The sequence below is a fragment of the Echeneis naucrates genome, chromosome 16, assembly GCF_900963305.1.
Source record: "Echeneis naucrates chromosome 16, fEcheNa1.1, whole genome shotgun sequence".
NCBI lineage: Eukaryota > Metazoa > Chordata > Actinopteri > Carangiformes > Echeneidae > Echeneis > Echeneis naucrates.
In genome coordinates, this window is record NC_042526.1 from 2,061,414 (window position 1) to 2,089,159 (window position 27,746).

General features: G+C 43.8%; 1 protein-coding gene across 1 annotated transcript in view; it reads left to right on the forward strand.

Annotated features, from left to right (window-relative positions):
* The first annotated feature begins 10,724 nt into the window (after positions 1–10,724).
* The window catches only part of LOC115056119 (solute carrier family 23 member 1), a 44,734-nt gene continuing 27,712 nt past the window's right edge, over positions 10,725–27,746 (forward strand). The window contains exons 1-4 of the mRNA XM_029522385.1: positions 10,725–10,860; positions 10,979–11,099; positions 11,200–11,398; positions 26,473–26,598. Of these exons, the coding sequence (XP_029378245.1) occupies positions 10,725–10,860; positions 10,979–11,099; positions 11,200–11,398; positions 26,473–26,598 (582 nt within the window). The remainder of the gene's footprint in view (positions 10,861–10,978; positions 11,100–11,199; positions 11,399–26,472; positions 26,599–27,746) is intronic.

The following is a 27,746-nucleotide window of genomic DNA, read 5'->3' on the forward strand; positions in this document are numbered from 1 at the left end:
CCCCTAATTTATCTTTTTCACTTTGTATGAAACTTATTTCTCTAAAGTACGTTTCGTTTTGTCAGGATTATCTTTTTTAGGTTCATTAATCGTATTTTACTTTGATTTGCCTTGAAGCATTATTTTGGACGCTATGCTATCGTCACTGTTACGTCCAAACTATCTGTTCATCTTAAAACAAAACTATCTGACGTAATCTCAGCTGATAGCCACGCACCTGAGACTGGATATCACATGAGCGTTCAGGTACACGGCGCGTTAACAGGATGGTCATGGTTAACTGGCTGCAGACAGCACGAACAGAAAAAGGCTGCTGGCAAAGACAGCAAAGGGAGCAATGTTTTTCAATCACCATTTGCTGAGATAAGAGCCAATCAGGAGGCGAATGTGGGCGGGTAAGTCATAGTTTCCAAAAGTCCCCTTTTTGCCACAACAGCATTTGAACTAAAATGGAGCCAGCAGTGTTTCTGAAAGTCTTTACCGTGGAGAGTAGAAAAACTCTCCAGGTGTAAAAGTGCCAACGGATGAAATGTAATAGTGCGGATGTTGCCTTAGTTGCATTTCAGCATCCGTGATTTCCAGACGCAGCGTGTCGACCTCGCTGACATAAACTTTATTTGACATCTCGGCCTATAGCTTCGTAAAAAATGAGTCACAGCACGATCCCGCTCGTTGTTTCTCCGTGCAAGCGTTCTGCTGCACTTTCCACCTTTGAAACCAACATCAAAGTATCTCAGCATGCGATCTCTCTAATCAGCCCATATCTGTGTAAAATCTACATGAAGAGGTCTAAGGCAGCAGCGGCGGCGGCGGCGGCGGCCGAGGAGACGGCACACACTTCACTCCCTTCGCAGGCAAACAAGGAACCTGGCTGACCTCAACTTGATCCTGCCGTCTGGAGTTACAACAAGCCAGAGGAATAATGAGGAATAAAGTCTTTTTTTCTTTTTTTTTTACTGCCACCCCGAGAGGAAGTCACTAAATGAGGCGGAGGGAGGGGGCAGTAAAGCCACAGGCGATGCGTCTGTTTACAACCCCTCATATAAAAACAAGAAAGAGAGGAATCGTATATGTGAGGCGGATAAGCCGAGTGGAGGGCTAATGCTCTCTGATTTGGAAACAGATGTCCCTCCTGCTTAGATGGTGTGTTTGTGTTTTGTGCGCTTTAATAGCAACCACACACCTGAAAGTGTGTTGCGGTAAAATTCCAACACGGGACAACAAACCCGGTTTCCCAGCAGAGATAACAGCCACTTAAGTGACGGTTTTGCTCACAAGTCAAGACAAAGTCATTTATTTTTCCCCAAGTCACTAATTTTCCTTTCAAGTTCTACAAAACAAACCTTCTGTTGTTCAGATTACATCTTTTGTCAGCGTTTTCCTCTGATCTGGTTAACGTGAGATAAAAGACCTTCTTTTTCTTTTTTCCTCCCCTCTGTTGATTCGATGGTGGCTTCCAATTCTGCTTCTGCAAATGTGGTTTTCATTAAGTTTTTCCTCCTCTGCCATGGATAAGTTGGATTTCCACCGTTGGATTCCCCCTCAGGGAACACCAAACTACAGCGGCACCAGAGAAAGGATCTGGTCGATGCCCATTTTCTTGTGTGTTACAGCTGACCAAAGCTAAAAATCTGCGGTACTGTGGAACGCTGCCAACTCCAGCAGCCACTGCAGCGCTTAATAGCTTCATTGTTCACGAGTCTGCGAAGGAAGTGGCGCACAGATGGTTCCAACGCACATGTATGCACCTTTACGCCAGAGAAACACACGATATGTGGCGTATGCTTTGGAGCCGCTGCTCACCTTCAATTTGAATTCATCTTGGATTATTTTTGGACAGCGAGCGTTTCTAAAATGTCATTTTGTCCACATGTAGCTGCTGACATGGTTATAAAATACACTTAAATATTACTCTCGTGTATCGCACCTTGGAAGAAAGTGTGTGATTTTGCTGGTGTGACATCAAAATAGCATCAACAGGCATCTTCTCTGTTGCAGATTTTCGTGATAAGTGGAAGTGCATCTAATCTGCTAACACGACTCAACTAAAGGCGTCATCCATGCTGCAATCTTGTCCTTTTCAATCACAGATCTCCATCCAGACAACTGCTTCACCGCCGTATCAGACCTGATCTCTCTCTCAGAAGATTGAAAATGCATATCAGATATTAATGTGCACAGAGCTGTGTGAACAGGAAGCTGGTTGTCTGCTCTGCAGTTTAGTTTCTGCAGAAAACGCCGCGAATGCTGAGCATTCAGCATCAAACCATCACTTTTGCAGCTGCTAACGAAGACACGGCTGCTCAGAATGAGTGATAAGTTCCACGAAAAGGACAACTTGGGTGTCTGCATCATCCTCCCTGGTCTCCCTGATTTTGCTCCTCCGGCCTACAATGTAACCCCGAAGCCTTCAAGCTAAAACCGGACGAGGAGCTTCTCTGAAAGTCTCCATTTCAGAGAATCTGGTTCAGCTTCAACACTGAGGTGGAAACGGAAAAAGAGGGTTTGCAGGATGCATGACAACTTGAACACCGTAAAAGTTTTACTTGTAATAATAAATCAGCTCTTGCTTCTGTGGCACGGACTGCTCTTAATGTGGAGGTGTGTTCTTTTTACTGTTCCTGTTGTTGGGCTTAATGAGCTGCTGAAGGGTGGGGAGGACTCAGGTTTTCAGGTTTAAGGGACATTGCAGGTCAATAAAAGCCACCAGCGGAAAGCTAATTAAAGAAAAGGGAAAAGGTGGGCTGCAGGCTGCTGGGGAGGGGGCGTTCGGTTCAGGAAGGAAGCATTCGGGCTATGTTAGCGTGTCGGTATTGAAGTGGCGCAGATGGGAGGCTGGAGAGCTGCGGGGGCTGGTATCAAAAGAGCTGCTTAGGACAGGCTGTGCTGAGGAGGCTGAGGTGGTGGGGGGGGGGGATTTTATGGCCAAACAAGAATGTTAGTGTAATCAGGCTTGTTTAGTCTGGTCAGATAACAAGGAACATTTACAATGGCCCTGTTGGGACGAGGTCTGTTTGATGTGTGGGCTGCTGCAGAAAACATGAGGAGAGGTCAAGAACATAAAGCAGGCCCGTTTTCAAAACCTTCCTTCATTCTGCCATCCCCATTTTAACCCGTTTACAGCGCGTTTAGAAGCTTTTCGCTGATTATTCCAAAATCCAAATGTCCCGCTGATCTCAGTTTGTAAGGATTTCCTGTCGCTCCTCTGCAGAATAAAACCTACCGACGTAACAAGTGCAGGATCCATCCCATTTTTTACTTCAGTGTGAAAACCATCACAGAGCGTCTTTTCTCCTAAATAATGAGAACAGACGTTCCACAACCATTTTATTAGGAACACCTGCACATGTTCTCATTCAGGCAATCATTCAATTCGACGATCGTGTGACAGCAGAGCAGTTCAAAAAATCTTGATTTACTTCCTGCTCACATGAAACATCAAAACGAGGAAGAAACGTGATCTCTGTAACTTCGACTGTTGGTGCCAGATGGGCCGGTTTGAGTGTTTCTGCTGGTCTCCGGGGATTTTCACACACGACGGTCTCAGGAGTGTTTACTCATCGTGGTGTTAAAAAACAGAAACGGTCCGGTGAGCAGCAGATCTGCCGACAGATGCACCTGGTTTCAGGAGTGTAGAATGACCGGACAGGTTGGAGCTGTGTTTTTTTTTTAGCTGTGGGGAAAAAGAGAAGCTGAGGTGGATGAGCTGTGACAGCAGGAAAACCACATCGGGTTTCACTCACCGTCACAGAACCCAGACTCATCAAGACCGGTCTGATGAATCTGGATTTCAGCTGATTGGAGGGTCAGACTGTGGCGACGGTCCAGGCTGGATGTGTAATACTGCGCCGAATGTTTTCATTGGTTCCTTAACAGGTTTAATCGCCGTTTGGATCCTTACATCTTGGAGCGGACAAAGTTCATCCCTTTTGGCCGCAGTTTATTATGTTTGATACCAACTACAGGATGCAGCTGGTTGTATGTGAAGACTTGGGAATCCGTGAGAAAATCGAATATAGCTCCTCTCCAGTTGGTCCCAAAAATCAGCTAAGACCCGTTAACATCGGTGGATTAGGCTCCAATCATGGTTCTAATATTCTTTAGTCCAGCTCAAAACCAGAACTTCAAGCTGCTGGCTAGTGTTGAATGGAAAGTTTTTGGCCTCCTGATCCTTCTTTGAAAAAAAAATTTCCTGCTTCTGTAAAATTTTACTGGGGAACCCAACAAAAACACACAATCACTGATCTAAAAAAAGGATTATGTTGTTAGGCAAACACAACACCGACAGGAAATCAAAATTTTATATGTTAACTGCGAAACCAAAGCAGCGTTATGTGTCATTTATTTACGTTTGGGCAGATCATTGTCTTCCATTGAGAGAAATCTTCCCTGTGAGAATCAGAGGACACACAAAAGTGCATCTACAAAGCGAACCGTCTTCTTTTGCTTTCCTTGTGACATGCACATGCGTTTGCACACACAAACACACACAGACACACACGTAAAGCCTGAGCAGGACAGATGCTGAGGTAATGGTCCTCGGAGAATCGCAGCCATTCTCCCCTGAGCTCTTCCTGCATAATTGAAAGGCCGGTTCATTCATGTCAACAGGAACTTCCTGCCTGCCTGAGCGAGTGTAAGGGATACACACAAGGACCCGTCCGCCGCACACACTCAGTAACCGGAGAATGCCATGGCACCGGCTGAGAGGAGCTGTCACATCCGCCTCAACGGGCGGGCCACGCCGGGTGTAATTGGGTTGCGTAACCCGCTGGGGCTTGACACCGACGGCGGCCACAATGGAGCGTTTGAAATTTTGTCTTCTGTGCTTGGTGATCACTGATCAGGAAGCTAAAAGGGGCTTTTCAGGGAGTTTGTGAATGGACGCTCGGGGTGAGGCTCCCTGCTCAAAGAGCAGTGAATGCTGTCAGCATTTCAGCCGAGGAGAATGGCGGCCGCTACACGATCATCTAAATTCTACGTTCAATCGAGAATCTCCAGACCAAACCTGAAACATCTCAAAGTCCTCGTCAGTCTTTCGCCTCGACAACAGCGACTTCTGACTTCACTTAAGTCTTCGACCTTTTGATCTGGATTCGCGTTGTGCCCTGATGCACATGTGCAATCAATCAATTTTCATTTTCTTCAGCTCTTCAAATCAGAGGTCACACACAGATAATACCGCTGACGTGAAAACACATTAGACGGCATCAACAGCAAATTGGAAAGAACGTTTCTGCAAATAAAGTGATCGTAGATGATCCGGCCTTATCCATCGACCTTCTGTTCTGAGCTTTAGCGGTTGCACGGAGCAGCCATCTTGGGTTTTGAAACTTTTGGAAATCCGACATATAAACTTCCCCCTCGAAGGCTCAAAATATTTATGATTTTAGTTGAATCTTTACCCAACTTTACCTTTGGAATTGTACTACTAATGGGATTATGTACCTGTTGCTGTCAGACGATTCTTGTGTCACAAGCGTACGTTAGCATGAGCGCATGCTACGCGGATCACTTGTGGCAGGAAGAACCACCTTAATCTGTCACGTGAGCCGCACTCGGTATCTGAGCGGTCACGGTGTCGTGGGGATTCAGCGAGAAAGCAGCCGTGAGATGAAATGCTGTTGTCAGTTTTACCCTCCATCAGAAACGTCTCCGTGTTTATCGCCAAGCTCGTGGCGTGCTGGATTGCTTTTTTCAGCCCCTCCACCTCCCAGCTCCGGTTTTCTGACCTCAGAGGATGTCATGGGACGCGGAGAGGAGGACAAATTTAACCGCAACGCTTCACATGACCGCTCAACAAACGCTGCCATTCAGGAGGGAATATCACTGAAGCGGGGCATGTTTCGCTGTGCACGAGCTTCTATGTACAACTTTCTCATCCACATTTTTTTTTTTTTTTTAAATTGTTCAACCATGGAAGAGTTGAACAATTAAAGGTAAACCCTAACCCCGAATCAAGTGTTTTGAATATTTAAGAAAAATCTAATAGAAGAAATATATCAAGTATCAAGGTTTGGATTAGTTAGTTTTTTTTTTTTTACTACCACCTGCTACAAAGGTAGAGCAAATAACTATTAACTGCCATCATGTAATGGACCTAATAAAAGCCCAGGAGTGAGCAGCAACAGGAATCATGACCCATAAAAATGTCTCAAGTAATAATATGTCACATCTCTCCCAGAGGTATTTTCAACATGAAATAAAAGCTTCACTTTATTGAACAGTAAAGTCCCTGAAATGGATGTAAGATACACTGAATTTGAAGAATATTTCAAAAAGTCAGTTTTTTATGAAGCATAATATTCGGCTTGGTAAACGTCTGTGGCATTACATCACACAGCAAAGACCCTGTTTTAGGTGATTACTTCATGATGACCTCATTACAACATCATCAGGTCACAGGGGACGGAGACATTAGCAGATTTATCGTCTCAGATCTGCAGGTGTGTTTTATTTTCAGAATAAAATTCAAGCTTCGGGTTAGTTAACGGTGAAATTCTTGAAATTGATGTACCGCTTCACATTACATTTTGAAAAACATTTCAACAGTTTGGTAACTTGTCCTCCTTGTGAGGTTGAGATGAGAGGATTAACGGCGTTCTCAGACTTTTAAACAACCTGAATCCAAAGTTTGCTCTTTTACAAAACTCAACTAAGTTAATATTGTTTCGAACCCAAACGGATGGTTCAAGCTTGTTAAGCAAAGCTGGCAGCTCAGGGGTGAGTTTTGTGGTTGAGATGCCGACGGACATCACAGACATGACTGTCGGTCTTTCTGGATCTCATTCTGCCTTTTTTTTTTCTTCAGAGCTAATAGAGAGAACGTCTGCTCACACATGTAAGTCGAACAGACTCATCATTCTTTCTGCGTGGCGTCTCATCAGAGGAAACTCGACCTTTTCCAAGATCTGGTCGAAGTCAGGTAGGGAGAGAAGCTGATGATTATTCAAAGAATCATCACACTGCTTTCCTTCTGTAGCCACCAAAAATAGAGTCGCAAACAGAGCAATTTCCTTCTCAATGACATGAAAAACTTAGAAGTACAATACAGCTCAGTATTATATTCTGCACGGGCCATATTCCATTATATTTTTAGAATTTAATTAAAAATGGATGGTGGGCCAAACAGCAGCCTGTGAAGCTTGTCTGTAGAGGTGCGTTGACCAAAGTGATTTAAAAGCTGACATTCTTGCTCCGCACAGGCCGCCATAAAGCTTTATTTACTTGACCTCCGAGCCAGGGGTCACATGCTTGGCCCTTGAAGGCAGAGCGGCTCCCCCCATTTCAAGTGGGCCACTTGGGGAATTCCCAGCAGACCTTTCATGTCGTAAAAATTCCTCTGCATCCTGGTAAACACTGACAAGTCTGACCTCATCCGACAGGAAGTTCAAAAGGTCACCGTGTATTTGGTTGGGGTGGGGTCGCACTCGCACTCACCTGATAAGTAGCAGATTATAGGTTCGTCCCCTTTGGGTTGGGAGGGGGGTGTCGTGACCTTTTGAACTGACCACACAGCAACAATTGAAAGATGGATAGCGACGGTGGCAGGATGAGAATGTGCAATGACGAGGTTACGCGGTCACATTAAAAACCCAGTTGATATTTTTTAGTAATTTGAGGGTGTAAATGACAAATGATGAATTCATGCATGCACGTGATCGAGAGCGTCAGAGGAAAATGGCCGCCACGCGAGAGTGGCCACAAACAAGGTCATAAAGGAAGCTCACTTTAACACCTGATGGACGACTCAACCCAAATGTCATCCGAGACTGAAACCTTAAACTTCCTTTAAATAGGAACCGCTTTAAATCATCGGAGGGATTGATTTAAGGTGACCAAAATGCCAAAGTGGGGCGGAAGCTAAGCGGTTTTTCTTTTTTGAGCTGGAATCTACTGTGTTGTTTTATTTTTTTTTTTTTGTTTTTTTTTTTTTGCGCTGCCGTCGCTGACCTATTTCAACCGATCTCCCGGTCTTTGCAAAATGATCTAAGACTGCTAAAGTCAAACATCTGACTCAACATGGCATCACTGCTGAGCGGAAGCAGAGGCTGGCGAGGGACTGAAATATTGATGCTGTGAAAGGAGGCGTGAGCTCCCAGATTTGAGGGGGAGATGATGCATTTTCTCCACTTCAGCTGCATAACACTTTTCAGTTCTTTTCTTTTGGAGTTGGGAAAAAAAAAAAAAAATCCTTATCAGCTGAAACTTTCTGGATTCACATTCCTTTTCAGCACCACTTCATTTTTTACTGGAATTTCAGTGCACATGATGTAAAAAACAATCCGTACAATGAAAACTGAAAAATGGCTCATCATACAAAACAACAACTAGAGAGCTAAGAGAGACAGCCGAGGCACGTTTGGGACTGTTTTGAAAGGAGAACTGTCTGCCGTAACTTCTCTGATTTTGAATAGAGGTTGATGTTGTGTAGTTGTTGTGTAGTTTGTGAGCCCAGTGGAAGAACAAAGGGGGCCCTGTGGACAGAAAACGAATGATTTGGACGCCGATTGAAGCGAGCTTCTGCCCTGTTGAGTCTGCGGCTTCACAAACGACACGTTGGCCACTCAACTTATGACACCATGTGGTTGTAGGATGTAACTGTTTCACAGGTGTTTGCCATTCAGCAGACTCAGAAGCCCCAGAGATGGATGCCCCCCCCCCCCAACCCCTCCTTTTACCAATCCCAGTTCTCACTGTTTGCTATTTTGTTTTTTTCTCTCTGCGACCATACAAACGAAAGAAACGGCTTCATTCACAAAGCGGATTGGAAAAAGATTACACTCGATGCTGTCTAGAAGATCATGCGCTTAAGGGAAGTTGCATAATACGCCGAGTGAGTCAGCGCAGCTTCAGAGAAAGAGTTAATCAAAACAGCATGTGTGTGTGTGTTGTGTGTTCTGTGTGATTGTGTATCCAGAGCTCCAGATATGACTGCTGTGGGAATAGCGTGAAAGTGAACGTGAAGTAAAGAGTGAATCCAGCTTTTGTGTCTCTGTCTGTGTGTGTCTGTGTGTGGATCTCATGTTTAGAGTCCCTGCTGTGCTTCTCGCACAGTTACATCATGACTCATAAGTAACGCAACACCCCGACTCCTTCAGCTGCCACACATGTTGCTGTCCTCCCCAGCTCCGCTGCACATAACGTGGCGTTACGCAACAGGTAGCTGCGGCCGAACGATCTGATTGGTCGGAGGCCCCGGTTCGCATCTGGACTGTTTATAAAAGTACGACAACTGCAGGCCTGAAAAGTGAAGACAAAGCTGGGGAGCCGAATAAATGACCACCAGGGGGGCTGCAAAAGTCAGGTTGCATTGAAGTTTAGGGGAAAATGGCTTCATTCTCACTTGATTTATTACCTCCGTGATGTTTATTTTTTAAATAGTGGCCCCATCATTTAAAGCGGAGGCTCTGCTCCTGCGTGAGCAACAGACGGAGCAGCTTAGATCACCTGATGAAACGTCAGGAAGAGGTTTGACTCCGAAGACTCGGAGAATTAAAGAATTAAAGTGAGGAGATGTTGGCTTCTACTCACAACTATAATACCTTTATATCGAGACGTGTGGAAGATTTAGGATACGAAACAATAAAATGTAAAACCACATAAATGTGAAATGGGATAGTTTGGGTGGCTGAGGTCTTCCATTCTTTCAGTTTGTCTGTTATGACTTTAGATTTTCCCTCTTTGTTGATGCTTTCATACCGTGAAGCACTAATCTGTCCACCCAAAGCAGAAGTAAGTGCACATGTGTGTTTTGTGTTGCAGATATATACACACATACACACACACACAAATGAATCACTGTGTCTCTTTTACTTTGGTTTGTTTCATTCTTGGGCTTCAGTGACTGCGACATCTTTTCCATCATGTCATGTACTTTTTTGTAAAATACAGGCTGTAATGTCTGAGCGACAGAAAACTGAAACATCTTGAGCGAGCAGCACGAGACAGAAATGCAGCAGTTGAAGTGTTGTTGCACATGACAGCAACAAACCCACACCAGGGTCGGTCTGAGTGTGAAGGCTTTATAACCGGAGTCCTCCCACTCTACCCAGCAGTCTCCTGCGCTCTTCTAATTATAGTCTATGTAAATCACTGACTGCAATCTTAGAGAACTTTGGAACAATGAATCATATCAGATATTTTATTTTTTTTTTTTGGAGAAGCTCAATGGCAAAACAGCAATTTATAGATGGAAGCACTGAATCACTGTGCACGCAGCTGTAAACATGTCAGGTGAGTCATTTCCTGAACAATGTGCCTGTAATCACTATCATTACAAAGTTATGTTGTGCAAACACCTTCTGTGACCTTCAGGTTGTAACGTTGCTCAATGAGGGTGAGTCACTAATAAAACTGAACGCTGCTGTGAGGCACTTTTGATACTCCTCCCAAAAACTCAGGCGAACAGCAAGAGATCAAACGCAGTGCACATCTTTTATTTCCCACAAAGCAGCCTTAAAAAAATCCTCTAAAATCTTGAAAATATATATTACTGTAGGATGTACGAAGTATTTCTGCGATCGCATTGAACCACAGACGGCATCTGAGTGCTGAGAATAAAAACAACGTGACATAATACTGAAAACATCTACTTTTGGCGTCGTTCAGAAACAAAGACCACACGTGGATAGGCATCATTAACGGGAGTTTTTGTTTTGCAAAGTTTTAAACAGATAAACACAAAGAGGGAGGAAGCCTGGGAATATGCCCATCCGGTCTACATGGGCTTTGTAGACTTGGAGAAGGTGTATGACCGGGTCCCCCGAGATGTTTTGTGGGGGGTGCTATGGGAGTATGGAATGAGGGGGTCACTGCTAAAGACCATCCAATCTCTGATTGCCCCAAGGGGAGAGCTGTGTTCGGGCATTTGGCAGTAAGTCAGACTTTTTTCAACTGAGGGTTGGCCTCCGCCAAGGCTGCGCCATGTCACCGATCCTGTTTGTGATTTTCATAGACAGGATTTCTATGTTTGCAGATGATGTGGCGCTGTTTCTCTCCCGGAAACTGATGGATTGTCTACTCCAAGTCGGGAACGAGTCTTTACCCCAAGTAAAGGAGTTTAAGCATCTCGGGGTCGAGTGGGGGGACTATGGAACGTGAGATTGGCCGGAGAATTGGAGCAGCGGGAGCGGTACTGCAGTCGCTGTATTGCACCACTGTGACGAAAAGTCCGAAAGCGAAGCTCTCGATCTTCAGGTCAATCTTTGTTCGTACCCTCACCTATGGTCATGAGAACTGGATCATGACCGAAAGAACAAGCTCACGAATGCAAGCATCTGAAATATGTTTCCTCAGAAGGGTGGCCGGCTTCTCCCTTACAGATTGGGCGAGGAGCTCGGTAATCCGAGAGGACATCCGAGTAGAGCTGCTGCTCCTTTACGTTGAGAGGAGCCAGGTGAGGTGGTTTTGGCATCTGGTCAGGATGCCTCCGGGGCGCCTCCCTTTGGGAGGTGTTCCGGACACGTCCAGCTGGGAGGAGGCCGCGGGGCAGACCGAGGACCAGGTGGAGATATAACTCTCCTAGCCTGGGAACGCCTCGGAATCCCCCAGTCAGAGCTGGTCGATGTCGCTTGGGAAAAGGAAGTCTGCAGCTCACTGTTGAAGCTGCTACCCCCACGACCCGACTGCTAGATGGATGGATGGATGGAAACACGAAGAAAGTTTTAATTTGCAAGACTGAATGGATCCATCCGAGACACTGATTGGCTAATCTGAGTCCCACATCACATCAACTGTTGACCTACAAAATTAACTCTCTGTGATGATGTCATCTCAAGGTGCCCATCCATTATTTAGCCTTCTGGCTCACGGTGAGATCAGGTCTTTTCTTCTCTAACAGCCATTTGTTAAAAAAAATGAAGAAAAAAAAAAAGCTCATGGGTTTTTAATGATCCAGTGCTTTGGTGAGAGCCAAGGTGCTGAGGTAACCTTCTCAGCCGGCATTTCACTTTTGTGCTACAGAGCAAAGTGTGTGTATGTGTGTGTGCGTACAAACAGTAATGTCACTCTGACATGGCCCCTTTTAGTAATTTTCCTTTAAAAGTTGTCCAAAGCCAAAGAAGGAACTCCACATCCTGCAGGGTCACGTGCACATACAGAACCACGTTGTTTTTGACAATGAAACATTTAGCTTTGGCAAATAGTCATGTAATTTTACTCTATAAAACGGGGACGTGTACCTGCTTACTGATCTCAGGTCGGGCCTGGCCATGTCATCGATTGGTTATTTTCTTTGTGCGTGTCTCAGTCAGACGGCGGGTGTGTCCTGATGACATCATGCGGGATTAACTTGGGACAATTAGCGGTCTCTGACTTCCTGCTATGTCTTTTTGCCGGATCATTTAACCACACACACACACACACACACACACACACACACACGTGCACAATGTGAACACCTGTAATTATCCAGAAGTCTCTTCTTTCACATAATCTCTCTTTGTCTGAGTCATAAAAAGACAAGCAGGAGACTTGTGGGAAATTTGTGGGCAGACTTTGTAAATCTATTGTAAATTTAAAGGATTAGCAGGGATTACTTTTATTATTTGGACTTGGGGACGGCCAATGGAACCCCCCATGGCTTCATCCCAGTCCTGCTTTAACAAAACCTCACCTGAGGTTTGACGGGAACAGTGACAGGTAAAACCCTCGGGGCAGCTGTCAGACCTGTAACTGTTACCTTCAGTGACCCTGAGTCTGAGGGCCGTTGTTCTGGCCTGCAGTGCACACGTCGTCACGATAAGCCGGGTTACCTTCCGACTGTTTACAGGACAATTGGGAAACTGACAGAGAGTGGACCATCCGAAGCTTCTTTCTGCTCACATCAGGCTTTTGTATGCACCACAAACGATCATTCACACCCTGCAGTAAACTTGGATATTCACCAACTGCGGCTCCAACTGGCGTTGGTGCAAACACAAAACACCTTAAACTAACCTGTCGCCCGCTCAGCTTGGTCCTCTCAGACCAGATATACAGCTTCAGTGCATCCGGCCTGCAAGAAGCCCCGATGCAAGTTTAAAAAATAAATAATCTGCTCGTTCGGCCGTGCCGTTAAGGTGTTAATGATCATTTATACCCAAACGCTGAGGCAAAAAGGGAGTCATAGCTGTTACACTGTTATATACATTAAATATTATTATGACATTATTTGGATTTCCCATCCAACACGGTGTTGAACTTTATAGTCTAGAAGGTGTTTGCTGATGGGAAACTGCCGGCCTTTGAGCTCCTCATTAGAGACACCAGATGGCTTTGGCCTTTGGTGTGGTGTGGGATTGATGGAGAAGAAGTGGGTGGAGGTTTTTTAGGAGAACGCCTTCTCTGCACCACATCAAAGCCCGCAGCCAAGACGGTGAAGCCCCTGAGAAAACCCAGTCAAAGACAAACTCCCGCATGTGTCACGGGCAGATTGATGCCGGCCAAAAAGCACCAGCAAGCAGCGTGCTTCAGGTTCACATGAGAAAACATGTGAAGAGCAAATATAATAAAAATGTAACATTAGTCATCTTCAATTCCTGTGAATTTACATACAGTATTACACACTTTAAAATGACATTACATTACAATTTCCCATATAATGAAATGAACGCACTTATATGCTAACCCGCAGTGGCTGGACCAAAGTCATCCATTCTACCCAAAGGAGGCTGCTAAATAAGCCAAATGAATAACCGGATTAGTGTAAACATTTGCTTCCAGCACAGTAATGCTCGTCTGTTGAGCTTTTGAAGGATTCGTACTTTCCAAACTGCGACTTCAGGACGAGCGAGCGTCATCGTGATGTAAGATTCAAGAATGAGCAGTCCAGCTGCCCAATTATGGATGACTTTGTCGTGGCTCGCTGTTAACAGGCTGCGCTTCACTTTTTATTTATTCATTAATTTTTCTGACTCATTTTTTGCATTAATATTTCAGAGGCTTCGGTATAGCCGTGTGCTGGTGTGCAAGGGGCAGCGGCTCCTTTTGCACGCTTGCATTTCTCATTAGGAGGCCAAGTGGAGAGCTAGTTTATTTATTAGCTGGATTGTGTTTCTGTTCCAACTGTGTCTGTTTGAGTTCGCGGTAACATAAATATATATATTTATATCTTTCAGGAGGTTTGGTCTAATTTAACTTTCAGGTTTTATTTACTCGTTAGAGGGATCTTTTGCCTTTTAAGCTTATTATCTGCTTTGAATTCAAAGTAAACTTGAATTAGAGATCAACTGAACTTACATACCGTTCATGCATCTGCAGGGCGACATACTGAGGAACTAACAGGCTCATAAACTGAAGAGAATCATTTTGATACTCAAGTATGATTTACAAGATCATTTATTTTGGCATCGTTGAAAATTTTGATATACGTTGAGCTGTTTGGAGCCAACAGAGAAAGGCCTGGAGCCAGTTAGGAGGCCAAGCTGCAGGTATTCTGGACCAGTTGCAGGCGAGATGTGGACGACGAGCACCGCTACTTATAAATCCGTTCATCCTTCTACAAGGTCCCTTAAAATCTGAGCCAGTCTGCGTTAACGTCTGTTCCCTTGTGAAAACACGTGCGCAATGATTTTCATTTCATGACCTGCAGTCCCTGTAATGACCACCAGAGCCCCAACAATAAAGCCCGTCTCCAAAGACTCCTGTGTAACGACCGGACAGATGGCGCTGACCCAGATACAATAAATTTTCCTTTTCACAACTACAACTTTCAAAAGTTGTGCAGCCTCGACAGAGATTTGTGAGGCACAAATTTAGACACGCAGACTTTAGCTGACCCCAAAGCGGCAACATAATTACCCTGAAGAAGTGTGACTTGACATCAGGTCACACATCAGGTCACACGCAGCAGATCAGAGAGTTAGCCAACATCAAACAAGCTAAATTCACATGAAAACAAAACGTTTTACAATCTGGTTAGTGAGCCGGTAAAATATGACAAAGTGTGTATCAACTGTAAATGTGTTTTGCGGAGAAGGAAGTGACAAAGACTTGAGCCATCCTGGGGGAGTCTGACTCTGTTCTGATACATTGCACAGTCACCGCTGCTTTATATGTTATTCCCGAGTTTAGACACACATTAAAGCAGACCTGTGAAAGAAGCAGCAGCGGCAGAATAAATCTGTTATCTGAGCTACGTGGGAAGACAGATTTGACATGAAAGTCTCGTCTTGGCGTCACTTGGAGATGTTAAATCATAAGATCACCGTAAGACAGCAACATGAGTAAGAAAGTAATTACGGTTTGATAAGGTGGCGGGAAAAAAAATAAAAAAAGAAATAAACAGGCAGACTTCGGTCCACCCTGCAGTGTGTACGTACAGTATGTGTGTGGGAGAGAGACGAGCTCGCTCTTTCTGTTTTCTTTTCACAGCTCCGGCGAAGTGTGAGATGGTGCTGGAGGTGTGATGCGTTATTCTTAGCCACCCTTGTCCCGTCCGTATATGTGATTTCTAGTGAGAGGTCATGAAATTGAGGAGACGGGAAAGGTGCAAGTGCCACATAAGTGTGTTTGTGTGCCAGTGTGGTCAGCTGTAATCAATGAATTTGAGTTTGCCGACTGATGTTGAAAACTGAAAGGTGTCAGCGTGCTGACTTTATTGTTGCTACCTTCCACGTTGAATTGTGAATTACCGGCGATACAAGCAGAACATTTTGGACATGAGTCAATTAATTCTGACTCTCAACTGCTAAATTTACAACCTACTTGTTTATTTTTTGATATCTTTATTCAGTTTTCAGCTCAGTCAGTGCCGCCGATCTTGCGGTAGACATGTTGTCGGTTGGTAGATATCCTCCAGACATTTGGAGAGTAATAGTTGAATGAAGTTGGAAGCAAATCTTAAACATCCAAATTTAAATTGAAATTGCAATCTACCAAATCACGAGTATTCACTTAAACATTTCAGAGTATAAGATACACCTGGAATGCACTTGGGGCCACACACATTTATGTTTCTTCTGGCAAAGTGTGGTCATGATGCTGCCTCTCGATCTGGACCAGTTTGTCGGCGTGTACCTGAGATTTAAGGTAAAGTGCAGATGTTTCCTTTGGAGTTACAGGAAAGCCCCCCGTGTTTGTGCCAGTGGCACATGAAGGCTGAAGACAAACACTCGGGCCTTTCAGAGCTCTATTGAGCCCGGAGACGTGCCACATCAAAAGCAAAGCGTTCTGCCGCCAGCTTCAGCTTCATGATGCTGGTAAACCGGCGCAGGCTGAGCCAGAGGCTGCTCCGTGTGTGTGTACACACACCTGGCTGCCATGTTTACCTGACTGTCAACACGTAACTAGCCTGTTTCAACCGCGAGATTGAGACCGACACAGCTGGATGTAAGAAAGGCGCGAACATTACGTGAGTCACTATCATACAGAGGAGGTATTCTGATTACTTTATAATAATATCTATGTCTAAAAGAATGACGTCCTTTCTTCGAGGGAATTTCCAGAGGAGGTGGGAACAATACGTACAAAAGTCCACACTGGCTGTGTGATTATTCCTTTCTTCTTTTTTTTACTCTCCCTGTATGAGTGAATCTATTGAACAATGAGGAGGGAGGGAACCGTGCAGAGCGTCTGGGTGGAAGAAGAAAAGCATGTGAAAGACAAGAGAAACAGGAGAAGACACAGTTTGGTGGTGGTGGTGGGTTTGTTTCTGATTCATACGCTCCCATGTGCTATTTACTTTGGTCGGATGGAACAACAAAATCCATGAGGGGACTTTCATACCCGAGGATGACGTAAAAAGTAGGGCATCTCCTTCAAATAAGGGGAAACTCAGAAGCTAATATGCTATGCATGAGAAGACTCCAGGAATTACCCACAGCCCACATAACCTCAGAGCTGCTCATTTCTCTGGAAGCGATTTCAATGAACGCGACATCCAGGGCCCTCTTTCCGCAAATGTATCCATTCATTCAAGAGATTCATTTAAAAAAATAACTAATAAGGTGCAAACAACGCTGCAAGTAACATCAACCCAACGCTGACCTGAACACCATTTGAGGCAGTTTGTCCAAAAAGTTCCACCTTCCTCCTTCATGCAGCAGTCCGGTCCAAGACACTTCAAGAAGCACAGCGAAGGATCGCTGAAAAATGGGACTCCTGCTGAACCTCTGTAGAGCTCACCGTATCACCTGGCCAGTCTTTACCTCTGATGTAAGAAATGGTGTTAGTGTGTCTGTAGGACCCGGCACAGCGAGAGGCTTACAAAACGATTTTTTTTTTTTTGTTTTTGTGGGCGCTCACTGACAAGCAATAGGAAGAATTCTCAGACGAAGTTATGCAAGACGTTAGTCATCGTGGCATGATTCATCTCTCAGTTGACTCCCCGTCTCTTATTCTCCCTCTTAAGCTCCATCTTTGTGTCATATATCTTTTTAAAGGGGGCAAAGGAGGAATGAGAGACTGTATTGATTTTATTATTTATAGTAGATAAAATAAAATAAAAAAACTTAATGTGGCGAGAGAAAAGAAAGAGTTGTGGAGCAGATGGGTAAACGATGCGGCCGTGTAGAATTTCATAATGATAAAAGAATTTTTTTTTCCCTGTTTATATAATGTTTGCTCGTCCATTGCTAAGCCAGTTGCCTGTTCCCAGACCTCTGAATAAACGCCCACTGCTCTAATTTTATTACTGATTCAAAAAGGTGTCTCGCTCATGAATGGCTGTTTTCCACGGCGGTCCGGTGGATGGGAGATGACGGACTCAGATGACCTCTCCTTAAAACTGTGTGTGTGTGTGATTAGAAGATGTTGCTTCCACATTTGAACAGATTGTTGGTGTGCACACAGAAAAAAATCTTAAGGCTTTCAGCCAAAGCTAACAGCTGGACTCTGCCCCGACTTGGACCGAGGCATCTGCCGGGGCCTGAAGTTTCATCTTCCTACTTTGGAGAGGAATGTTTTCAGCATGTGGGTTCAATGCCAGCGTTCGCTCATGGAACGGATGGGATGGGCTCGACCTGAGCGACGGCTGCTCTGGTCTGTGGTCTGATAATGATATTTCCTGGGTGCCTGTCAGTGGAGGTGATCTGGTGGATCTAACGGGAGAGGAAGGACTGGACAACAGGATTTAATGATGGATGGAACGAGTGACTGTTTACACAATCTGGTTTTACTGCAGGCAGCTCAATTAACTCAATTTTCTGTTTCATATTTTTTAAGCAGTAAAACATTTTCAAATGGCATCAACAAATTTCCTGCCTTTGAGCTTCTCAGACCTTTTAGTATCTTTCTAACCACAGCTTCGCTCCTCCCCCACTCGTGTCAGTGCTCGTGGCCTTTTTGTATCCGCTGCTGTGTTTCTTTTCACCTTAATACGAGGTGAGGCTTCCTGCCCTCGGGGCAGCTGCCACAGTTGATGACTCTCTGAGAGGGCAGATTTTCCTTCTTTTGGTTCCAAGGAAAATGTAAGAAGTCGTATTTATTTGAATCTGTATGAACATTTGTCTTACGGCTTTAAAGTAAATACAGGTTGGTGAAATTTTCCCTTTTTCATTTCTTTTAGTTTTTCTTTTTTTTTGGGTGAAGCGCAATGCACCATCATTACAAAGACACTGTCTCCTCTGTTCACCCCCCCCCACCCCCCACCACCACCACCCTCCCCCAGTGCACCTCCCTAACCGTTGTGACACCAGCACATCCTCACCAGGCTGCTGAGGCGATCGGTCCAGCAGCAACAGAGAAGCATACTCTGTTTTTTCCTCCATCACCGCCTTCCCTCACCTGACCTCACCTCCCATCGCCCCTCCCCCACCCCCTTCCCTATGAATCATGGCGGTCCACAGAGCTGGCGGACAATCTGAATGAAGGGATGAAATTATGAATGAGTGCGCAGCCATTCTTAATCCGGTCTCTCTCTCTCTCTCTCTGTCTTTCTGTGCGTCTCCTCATAACATTTTCTTTTTCCTCATCTTTTCCGTCGTGCACTCTCTCCCTCCTCTGGCGTCTCCCTTTTTCCCTTCGTTTCTCTGTCTGTCAGCACGGCGTTACAGCAGCACGGGGGCTGTTGCTGTGCAGATTAAGCACTATAATCCTGAAGCACTCGTGCATGTGAGCGTTTCGTGTGTGAGCACGTGAACGGTTGTCTGCAGAGGACCGGATGTTTCTGTTGGTCTTACATCATGGCAACAGCAACGGTTTACGACCGCCGCTACATCCCATAACCACCTTTTCCATCATGATCATTACTGCTCCATCTTTCTGCTCTCATTTTTCTTTCTTGCAATGGAGGGGAAGGAGGGGAGGGGGCACAGCTGAGCCAAAGATGAGGTAATGGGACGGCTTCAGTGCTCATTCAGGAAAACAGCAGCTGAACGAAAGAGGAGGAGGGGGGGGGGGGGGGGGGGTAGAGAGGGAGCAGCATGCCGTCATCAGAGGACATAAAACCACGTGTTCATTCAGAAAAACTGGCTTCAGCAGAGGAAAGAAGAAATAAAAAGGTGGATTTATAGCAGCAGCCATCTGCTGCATCTCCCATCTCTGGAGGGGCACGGCTCCATGTAAGGTGTGGAGGGACAACGGAGGCAGGGAAAAAACAGAAAGTACAGGAAGCATTTGATTGAGCCGGAGAATGGAAGACATAAAAAGGTCCCGGGTGGTGCAGCGACAGCATCCAGCATCATGCACCTGAGGCTGAAGAGGACGATCCAGGACAGCCAACAAAACCTGGAATTGGTTTTCACAATCATTTCCATTTAATACGTCTCGCTCAGTGCAGAGGGAGACAAAAGCTTGACAGGACGTGATGAAAGGTTTTTGTTCTGCTCTGTTATGAATAAAAAGTGAAAGGAAACAGACAGAAGGAATTATTTTCTTCTGCCTTTCATTTTGTGTCATTGTGATATTTCAGCAGAACTGATGAGACGTGAGCTTTTTTAAACTTTCTTTTCATTGTTGTTATGTATATTTAGTAGACAATCTGACTAAGATGGTTAAATAGCTTCATTATATTTTCAGAATCACAAAGTTTTTCTGCAGATGACGGATCTCCTACGACCTTTTTTAGTCATATGAAAACATTTTGTTCTCCTTTTCAAGGTTCCCAAATGAAACAGAAACTAAAATATCAGTTCTGCATCGCTGAAGTTAGCTGGCATCTGGAGGCTGAAAACTGGGCATTGTGTTGTATTAAAACTACAGACTGACACCATGAACTCACAAAGGAAAACAAAAGATAAATCGAGGGAGTTCAGAGGCGTCGCCCCCTGATGGTCAGTAGATTTAAGGCCTCCTTTCACTTTTCAGGGGCAGCTGCATGAGACCAGCTTTGATTTGGCGAAATGAGCCAGTTGATTTTGTTCGTTTGTGCCATTTAAAAAAAAAAAACAAAAAACAACAACAACAACAAAAAATCAAATCTGCTTGATTCATTAAGTACAAAGCTAATGTATGTTAAATACTTAAAGCGTCCAAATATAATGGGGTCAGTCGAACTCACTGAGGCTGGAGGCCATTTGGTTTGACCAGTGGTCTCTCAGCCCCTCCCCCCCTCTGTCACTCACACACACACACACACACACACACAGAGTTAACGCCATTGTTCAGTTCAGGAGCCCGGAAGTTCACGTGTGTCAGTATTGGGGGTTAAATTGATTGTCCCCTGTGAACTGTGTGTTTGTTTGCGTCAGCACTGAGTTGTGTGTCGAAGGGGTTGGAATATGTGTGTTACCGGCAATTCTCAAAAGTGTGAGCAACAACAGGATGTCAGGATGATCTCGACCTTGATTATCCAGGTGTTATATGTTTGATTTGTCTGTGCGTCTGTGTGCGTTTGTTTCATGGCTTCCTTGTTTTTCCCTTAACACATATTATAGCGTGATTGAGTGTGTTTGTGTGTATGAGAGAACACAAACACACATGCACATCCTCATTGCCGACGACCACACAAACATATAAGCACAATCACACACACACAGCCGCGGGGTCGCTATCATCTGATGCTCTTCCTGTCATAGTGGAAAATACACACACGCACACAAACACAAACACAAACATGACCTCATTCCCTGCACAAACTCACATGTGACGCTCTCTTCACTTTGACTTGCAGGATTGTTTCCTCACAAACACATTCACAAAAACCTTCTCTGACACACAAACTAAATTATCGCACACACACATACTGCTCTCTCCAGCCTCCGGGGGGGGGGGGGGGGGGGTCTGCCCATTTCCTGTGATCTTATGGAAGCACAGAGCCCTCAGAGGCCCAGTCTCACCTGAAATATTAATTCATGCTAGCTGAGCCGGAAGGGAAAGCGAATTCACGGCCCCAAATATTGAAATACCAGGAGTTAGTTCTTCCGGGATACGGCTGGATGCTCAGATGCTGCTGATTTATTGTACAGTGATCTCAGTCAACTCGAGGCCATGAAATATTCAGGTGGAGGTATTTACGACACCTGAAGTGTTCACAGCGGACTGTTGCTGCACGTGAGCCTCAGTGCTTCCGACTGCACGACGACAGTCATGTGACTCATGATGGAGGTTAATGCCATCGCATCACAACACGGCACTAGAATTTAGAACTTTTGTCCATCAGGTTTTTTTTTGTGTGTGTATGACGCCAACAGCTCAGTTTTCACTAACTTTCTACGTGGTTTTTCTGACTTCAGAAGGAGTTCATGTCGATAATCACAAACAAATTTTCATAATTAATCTGACACCACACTTCTGCTGGTTAAGTGTTAAATTTGTTGTGTCACACACTTTGGGGGTGTGATTTTAAATGCGCTCACCTTGAATCCCCAAAAACATTGTAGTTGTCAAGTAGCATATCATCATTTGGTGTAAGAATTAACACGCTCGACTAAAACAGTTATGACACTAGAACTGGGAAGTGCTGATTTTGGCAGTGAATGGAGTGAAACACGTCGCATGTTTGTGTTTTGTGTTGTCTTCAAAATGATCTTTAATGTTGTTGTACTCACAGGAGGGGAGAAGCTGCTCACTGTAATGGGAATTATTTTGCCTTCAGGGGGAAACTCCGCTGATATGAATGACTCCATTCTCTCTGGATCTGCGGGGTGATAATCCCAGGGGGGGATGTGGGATTACCTCCAATAATCCAGCAGTGAGATGTAATGACCTCAAGGGGTAACGGCTACAAATCAGGAATTAGCATGAATGTACCTTTGTAAATCCTGACCTGTGAATGAATGGGGAGTATGTGCAATGAAAGGGATTAAGGAGACCTAGACAAGCAGGAACTTTGTAGGTAAGTAGGTATGTAAATGATTTTTTGCTGACATGGTATGGATTTCATTTGTGTGCCTGTGTGTCTCAAACTTTCCCACACACACAGACATTTGCTTTTTGGATATTTTAAATTAAAATTCACAGAAAAACTGAATTTGCACTTGAGACTGAGCAGAATTGCAAACTATTCTCCAAGAGTCATTTTACCCCCCAAACACCCAAACATTCACATCTACCATCAGTCCCGTGAGGCGTGAAATACACAAAATGAGAGTTAGTTCTTCTGTGCAGCTGCAAAGAGCTGAATGCCATGGAAGTGTAAGTGAGTCAGGGGTAGTACTTTATCTAGCACAGAAACAGAATATTTTCTCTTTCAATGGAAAATACATCAAGTCACAGATGAGATTTTAACTACAGCCAAAAAAGTTTCATCAAAACAAAGAAAAACAAAGAAATCATTCAAAAAAATGCACAAATCAAACAGCGATTTGTCTGAAATGGTTTCATTTGTTTTCAAACTTATTTGTTGTATCATATGAAGCCATGAAACCTTTTTGAAACCCTCATAAATACACAGCTGATATCTGTGATCCTGAAGATTTTACCTCCACAGAGATAAGGGAAGACACCTGTGGGTGTATTTTAGTTTCCAGATCATGAATGACGCCGTTCTGCTTCGCTGGCCTCACACAGAGCAGGCCGTCGTGTTCTGGCTAATGTTATACTGTCACCTTGTGGCTCAAAGAAAGATTTCAAGTACGCTCACTTTAGTGAAACGAGTTAATTTCAGTGTAATGAATGTGTTTTAAATCGAAACGACCAAATAATGAAAGGTTTGTTTTTTTTTCCGCAGCAGGAAACTCGCTTTGATCCATCAGTTTTTTATTCAGTCATGTGCTGCTGACAACACATGCTGCTCTTTTTATGAACGATAATGCAGATAGGATTTTCCAGTTTGTTAGAGCGGCAGGAAGTCCTCTTCAGGCGGGAACTTGGATGGTTATAAAGCAAATGTTTTAATACATCCGGAAGATATTTAGCTTTCCTGCTATGGTTTCTACACACTTACTCTCTCTTTTACAATAAACACAATAAAACTAATCAGAGTTGCTTTTAAGGTTACAGTAAATTTTTCAAATGAGACAAAGCTCCTTGTTTTGTTTTACAATCGTCAGCGTCAGACGCTTTATCCTGACGTCATCGTAACTTCCTGCTTCCTGCTCACCAGCAGGTCAGCCGCTTTGTTCCACATGTCACACGGGTCTACGGTTCATCAAACCCCAGATCAATTCTTCTACGTACATTTTTCATTCATCGCTGTCTGATTCGCTACACTCAGCGACGCGTTACGCTGTAAAACATCAACTCACACACTTTTGTTCCAATTTCAGCTCAGGAAACATCTTTTATATTTTTACAGCCTGCTGACGAAACGGGTGGTCAGAAATGTTCCCTCTTCTTTGTTTTAGTTTTTTTTTTTTTATCACGTCGGGCATCACCGTGAACTGCGAGAGGCCGAAGGTACAAAGAACCTTTTCAATGCCCTGCCATGACAAATCCTTTCAGGCACCTGAGACTTAAGGTCGATCTTCTGTGCCTGAGAGCCAAGTGGGGGCCAGTCATGAGGGGGAAAATTCCCTGGGATTTACAGAAAAGTGGAAAAGAATTCAAATTCTTAAAGGACTGCTGGGGTGTCTTTTAAATTAGACATGAGAATTTTGCACATAAACAGAATCACAATGTGTGAAAGAGTCCAGTTTTCCAGCTTTGGGAAAACGCAGAGCGTGATCAAGGGGCCTCTTTGTGGTGATGATTTAGGTAGACGAAAAAGGTGATAAATCAGGAAACCAAAGGCTGCCCGTTAAAGGCCAGACCTTCAGTAAGTCGTCTTAAAGATTCATCCCCACGGCAGGCAACTTTTTTAAAGCGCACAATCACAGAGTGTAATCGCACATCTCAGCAGTGCTCCGACTTAAACACTGTTTCTTTGCCAAGCAAATGCAGGCAGATTGAAAGAAAACAGCAAAGAGTAAAAATAAAAAACACATTTTGATGTTTATTATTCTTGCTTCAGGCCACAGAGATGAACTCGCCGTCAATAACTGGCTCCTTTTGGTGTTATTTATTCATTTATCATATATCATGTTCAAACCTCATCAACACTGCCTGAGCATTACATCATCATATTACCAGAAAATAAAAATAAAAAATAACGTCAGTGTCTGTAAAAAACAGACTTTAGAAAGAGTTTTGAGAAACGAATCAGAGGACTCAACTTGTCTTTCTGTTTCTTCTTTTTCTCCTTCTGAAGTTAGCTGGCTATTCCGGCCCATCGCTGCTGCTAGCTAACCTGAATATGATGTCAGGCAACAATCGCCAAGAAACCATCTTCTGTGGCCGAGGAAACAAAAAGCGCCTTTTTCACCACGACCCAAACAAGCAGAAAATGATGTTAAAGCTGCGATGGTACTTATATAACATTTTTATTTAATAACACAACTAAAACTGGGATGAATTAGTGCCACTTGGCCGCCCACCCCCGCCAATGAAAACCGTTTTGTCGCACCAATGTAGCGTTCTAAACATGGCATGACTAAAGGAACGGATGGATTCTTCATTTTCTTCTTGGATCACGTGGGACAGTGCTATTCGACGTAGTAGTTGTGGAAGTTTTCTTGCACCCAGAATGTGTCGAATTCCTCCTTATGGACGGGAATGAGAGCAGGAAGGTCACATGAGATTTGAATTTTTTGGGCAGCTTTTACAAGTTTAAGCAAAGACACCACAGCACGTGCAGAGCCGACGCTGCAAAATGTAAACATTTAGTCGCACTACACTTTCACGCTGATGATCAGGCACATCATGGGATTCCAGCCTAAACATGCATATCCAAACATGCACGTTCAGGGTAGGTGGTGACTCTGAAATGCCCGAGGGCATGAGTTTGTTTACCTCTGGATGAAAAGTTCATTGTTATTTCTAAAATTTGGTTTTCCGCATTATGAACTTGAGACTGTAGATTTCAACAAAGTGGATTTTGGTAAATGAAACAATTCATTCAATCGTGGCACGAAGCAGTTTCTCATTAATGAACTCAACAAACACTGTGACTGGTACTAATCTTGAGAAAATGTATCCTCGTGTTTAAAAAAAGCAAACATGCTCTGTTGTTTACATTTTTCTGGAAAATCTACAAATGAACAGGTAAAGAAGGGGATGCTTGGAAGATTATGGGATACATGCTTTAGATTCGATTTTGGCCGGGTCAATCTTAACTGTCGCTCATTGTCCTCTGTTTTTTGTCCCAGCAAACCAGCCAACTTCTCAGCCAACCAATTACAATTTGATGGACGCAGACAGACGTTTGATTGACTGTAAATGGAAAACCTTAAATGAAAATCAAACATCGGCTTCAGCTGTTCTGTTTCAAATCCTTCTGCTGTTACGAGCTGCTGTATTTTTGTCACAAGCTTTTTGAATTTGTAACAGAGCTGTGGCTCATATCTGTGACCGACTTCCTCTCCAAAGTATCTGCAGCTTTAAAACTCTGGGAACAGCCGAGGTATCAAACACACTCAGAAACTGAGTGTCCTGAAACTAGTGTCAGACCAGGAGGGCGTACGCTTCAGTCTGAGATGAACCTCTAAAGTGTCGGCCCTTTTAACCTGGATGGTTACGAACAGAAACATTCCACGAGTTGCTCCTGCTTTTAATAATAAAATATTCCATTGCTGATTTAAAAATGTTAAAAATCTTACATTTATGATTCAGCTGCTGTGTCAGTGTTTTTTATTTTTTTGAGGTTAAAAGGATTTGAAATAACGGTTATTAAAGTCAGACTGGAGCTGCACTTGATGTTTTTTAAGAAAAAATACTTTTGGGAGGGGAAGATGCCGTGAAGGATTCTTTTGTGTGAGAAAGTTGGTGAAGTTTTGAATGAAGTTTGAAAAGTTTCAACTTCTGAATCCTGTGAGGGAAACGAGTTGAGCAGGGAAAATGATGGATGTCAGATTTTTTAATATCGATGACAAAGTTGAGATCAGGTGACAGATGGGCTTGTGCTGTCATCATAGGATCGCACAGACACATGACTGTAGGTCAGGCTACTAAACCCGGCATACGCTTAGCAGCAGAGCAGAGACATTTCAGGGTCAGGAAGGACATCAAGAAATAGCCGGAACATGCTCTTTGTGTAACACCAATTTCCTTGGTGACTTGAATTGATCTTTCTCCCCTGAGCCCCTGCAGTTAGTCAGAGTAGTGACTCCCACAGTGCGTCCTTGTGCGTTTGTCAAGAGATCACTCGAGTCCTCAGAAGCAACGACAGTCCACCTCGCCTCATCGACCAGAATGCAACTCACCACGGAGGAGAAAATAGAGCTCGGACTTAAAGAACAGGGAACGGTCAATCCTGCGTTTCTCGTAAGTGATAAGTCTAATCAAAGTTGTTGAACATTCACTGAGATGTTCCAGTGAGTGCTTTGGAATATTTAAAATAGATGACGATTCATTTTTCTTCTTTCATGTAATAAAAGACCAAGAGAAAGGGTTAGTGAGTTACAGTTACAGAGTTACAGTGTTTACAGCAGTCAGAGTTGAACGTAAGCCTCTGTGGAATGTGAAATTACCATCGTGTGAATGTGTTCCACCAAAAAACAACCAGGTGGCAATGATCCGTTTTGAGTAAAGTCAAGATGAATCAAAGTAATGAAATGTGTTTTGTGGCTGGTGTTAGAGTGAGAGGACCTCACAATGGTTTGGCTTCATGGGGCGTGCGAGTGTACACAGCTGAGTCCTCCTCATCTCCAAATAACAGAAGATTTCAGAAAATTAGGAGGAAAAACAAACAACGCAGCTTCGCCTGCAGATGTGTGAAGATGTCATGACTGACTGCAGTCTTCTTATTGCTCTAACCATCTGACACTTAATATTAGGAATCCATTCAGATATGTTGTCTGAGAGTTCATGCATTTAATAAACTTCAGGTTTTTATTCTCATTCTACGTGTTGGAAATATATAAAAGTAACATGTCAAATGAGATAGTTCAACTTTTAGTGTCTCCTCATTCTCTTGAGTTATTACATAACGTTTGTTAGCAGCTGATCAGTAGAATAAAAAAAAGTGTGAGAGATGAGTTATTATTGACAAACACAAATTAGAAGTGTAGAAACAGCTCAACATATTAATAGCTCCTTTAAGTTGCATTTTAGAGCGATAAAAGACGAGTTCCTTCTGGATATATTCTCATCCTATGGCCAATTTAATTTGAACAGCTGATGTTCTGCACCATTTAAAGCTTTAATCATCAAGCACTCATAAGGAGGAACAAATTCCAGCAGTGTGATTCTTCACGCTAATAATAATAAATATTTCAGATCATGTCAAAATGGAAACTGGTTATTATAATTGTAAGGCAAAGCAAGTTAATTTACTGTATATAGCGCACACAAAGGCAGTTCTGTGTGCTTCACATGCAGACAGAGAAATATAAGATCAGTGGCATGCATGGCATGACAATAGTAAAATAATTAAAGGAATAGGCAGCAGTTTGGTGCAGAGCAGGTTTTCA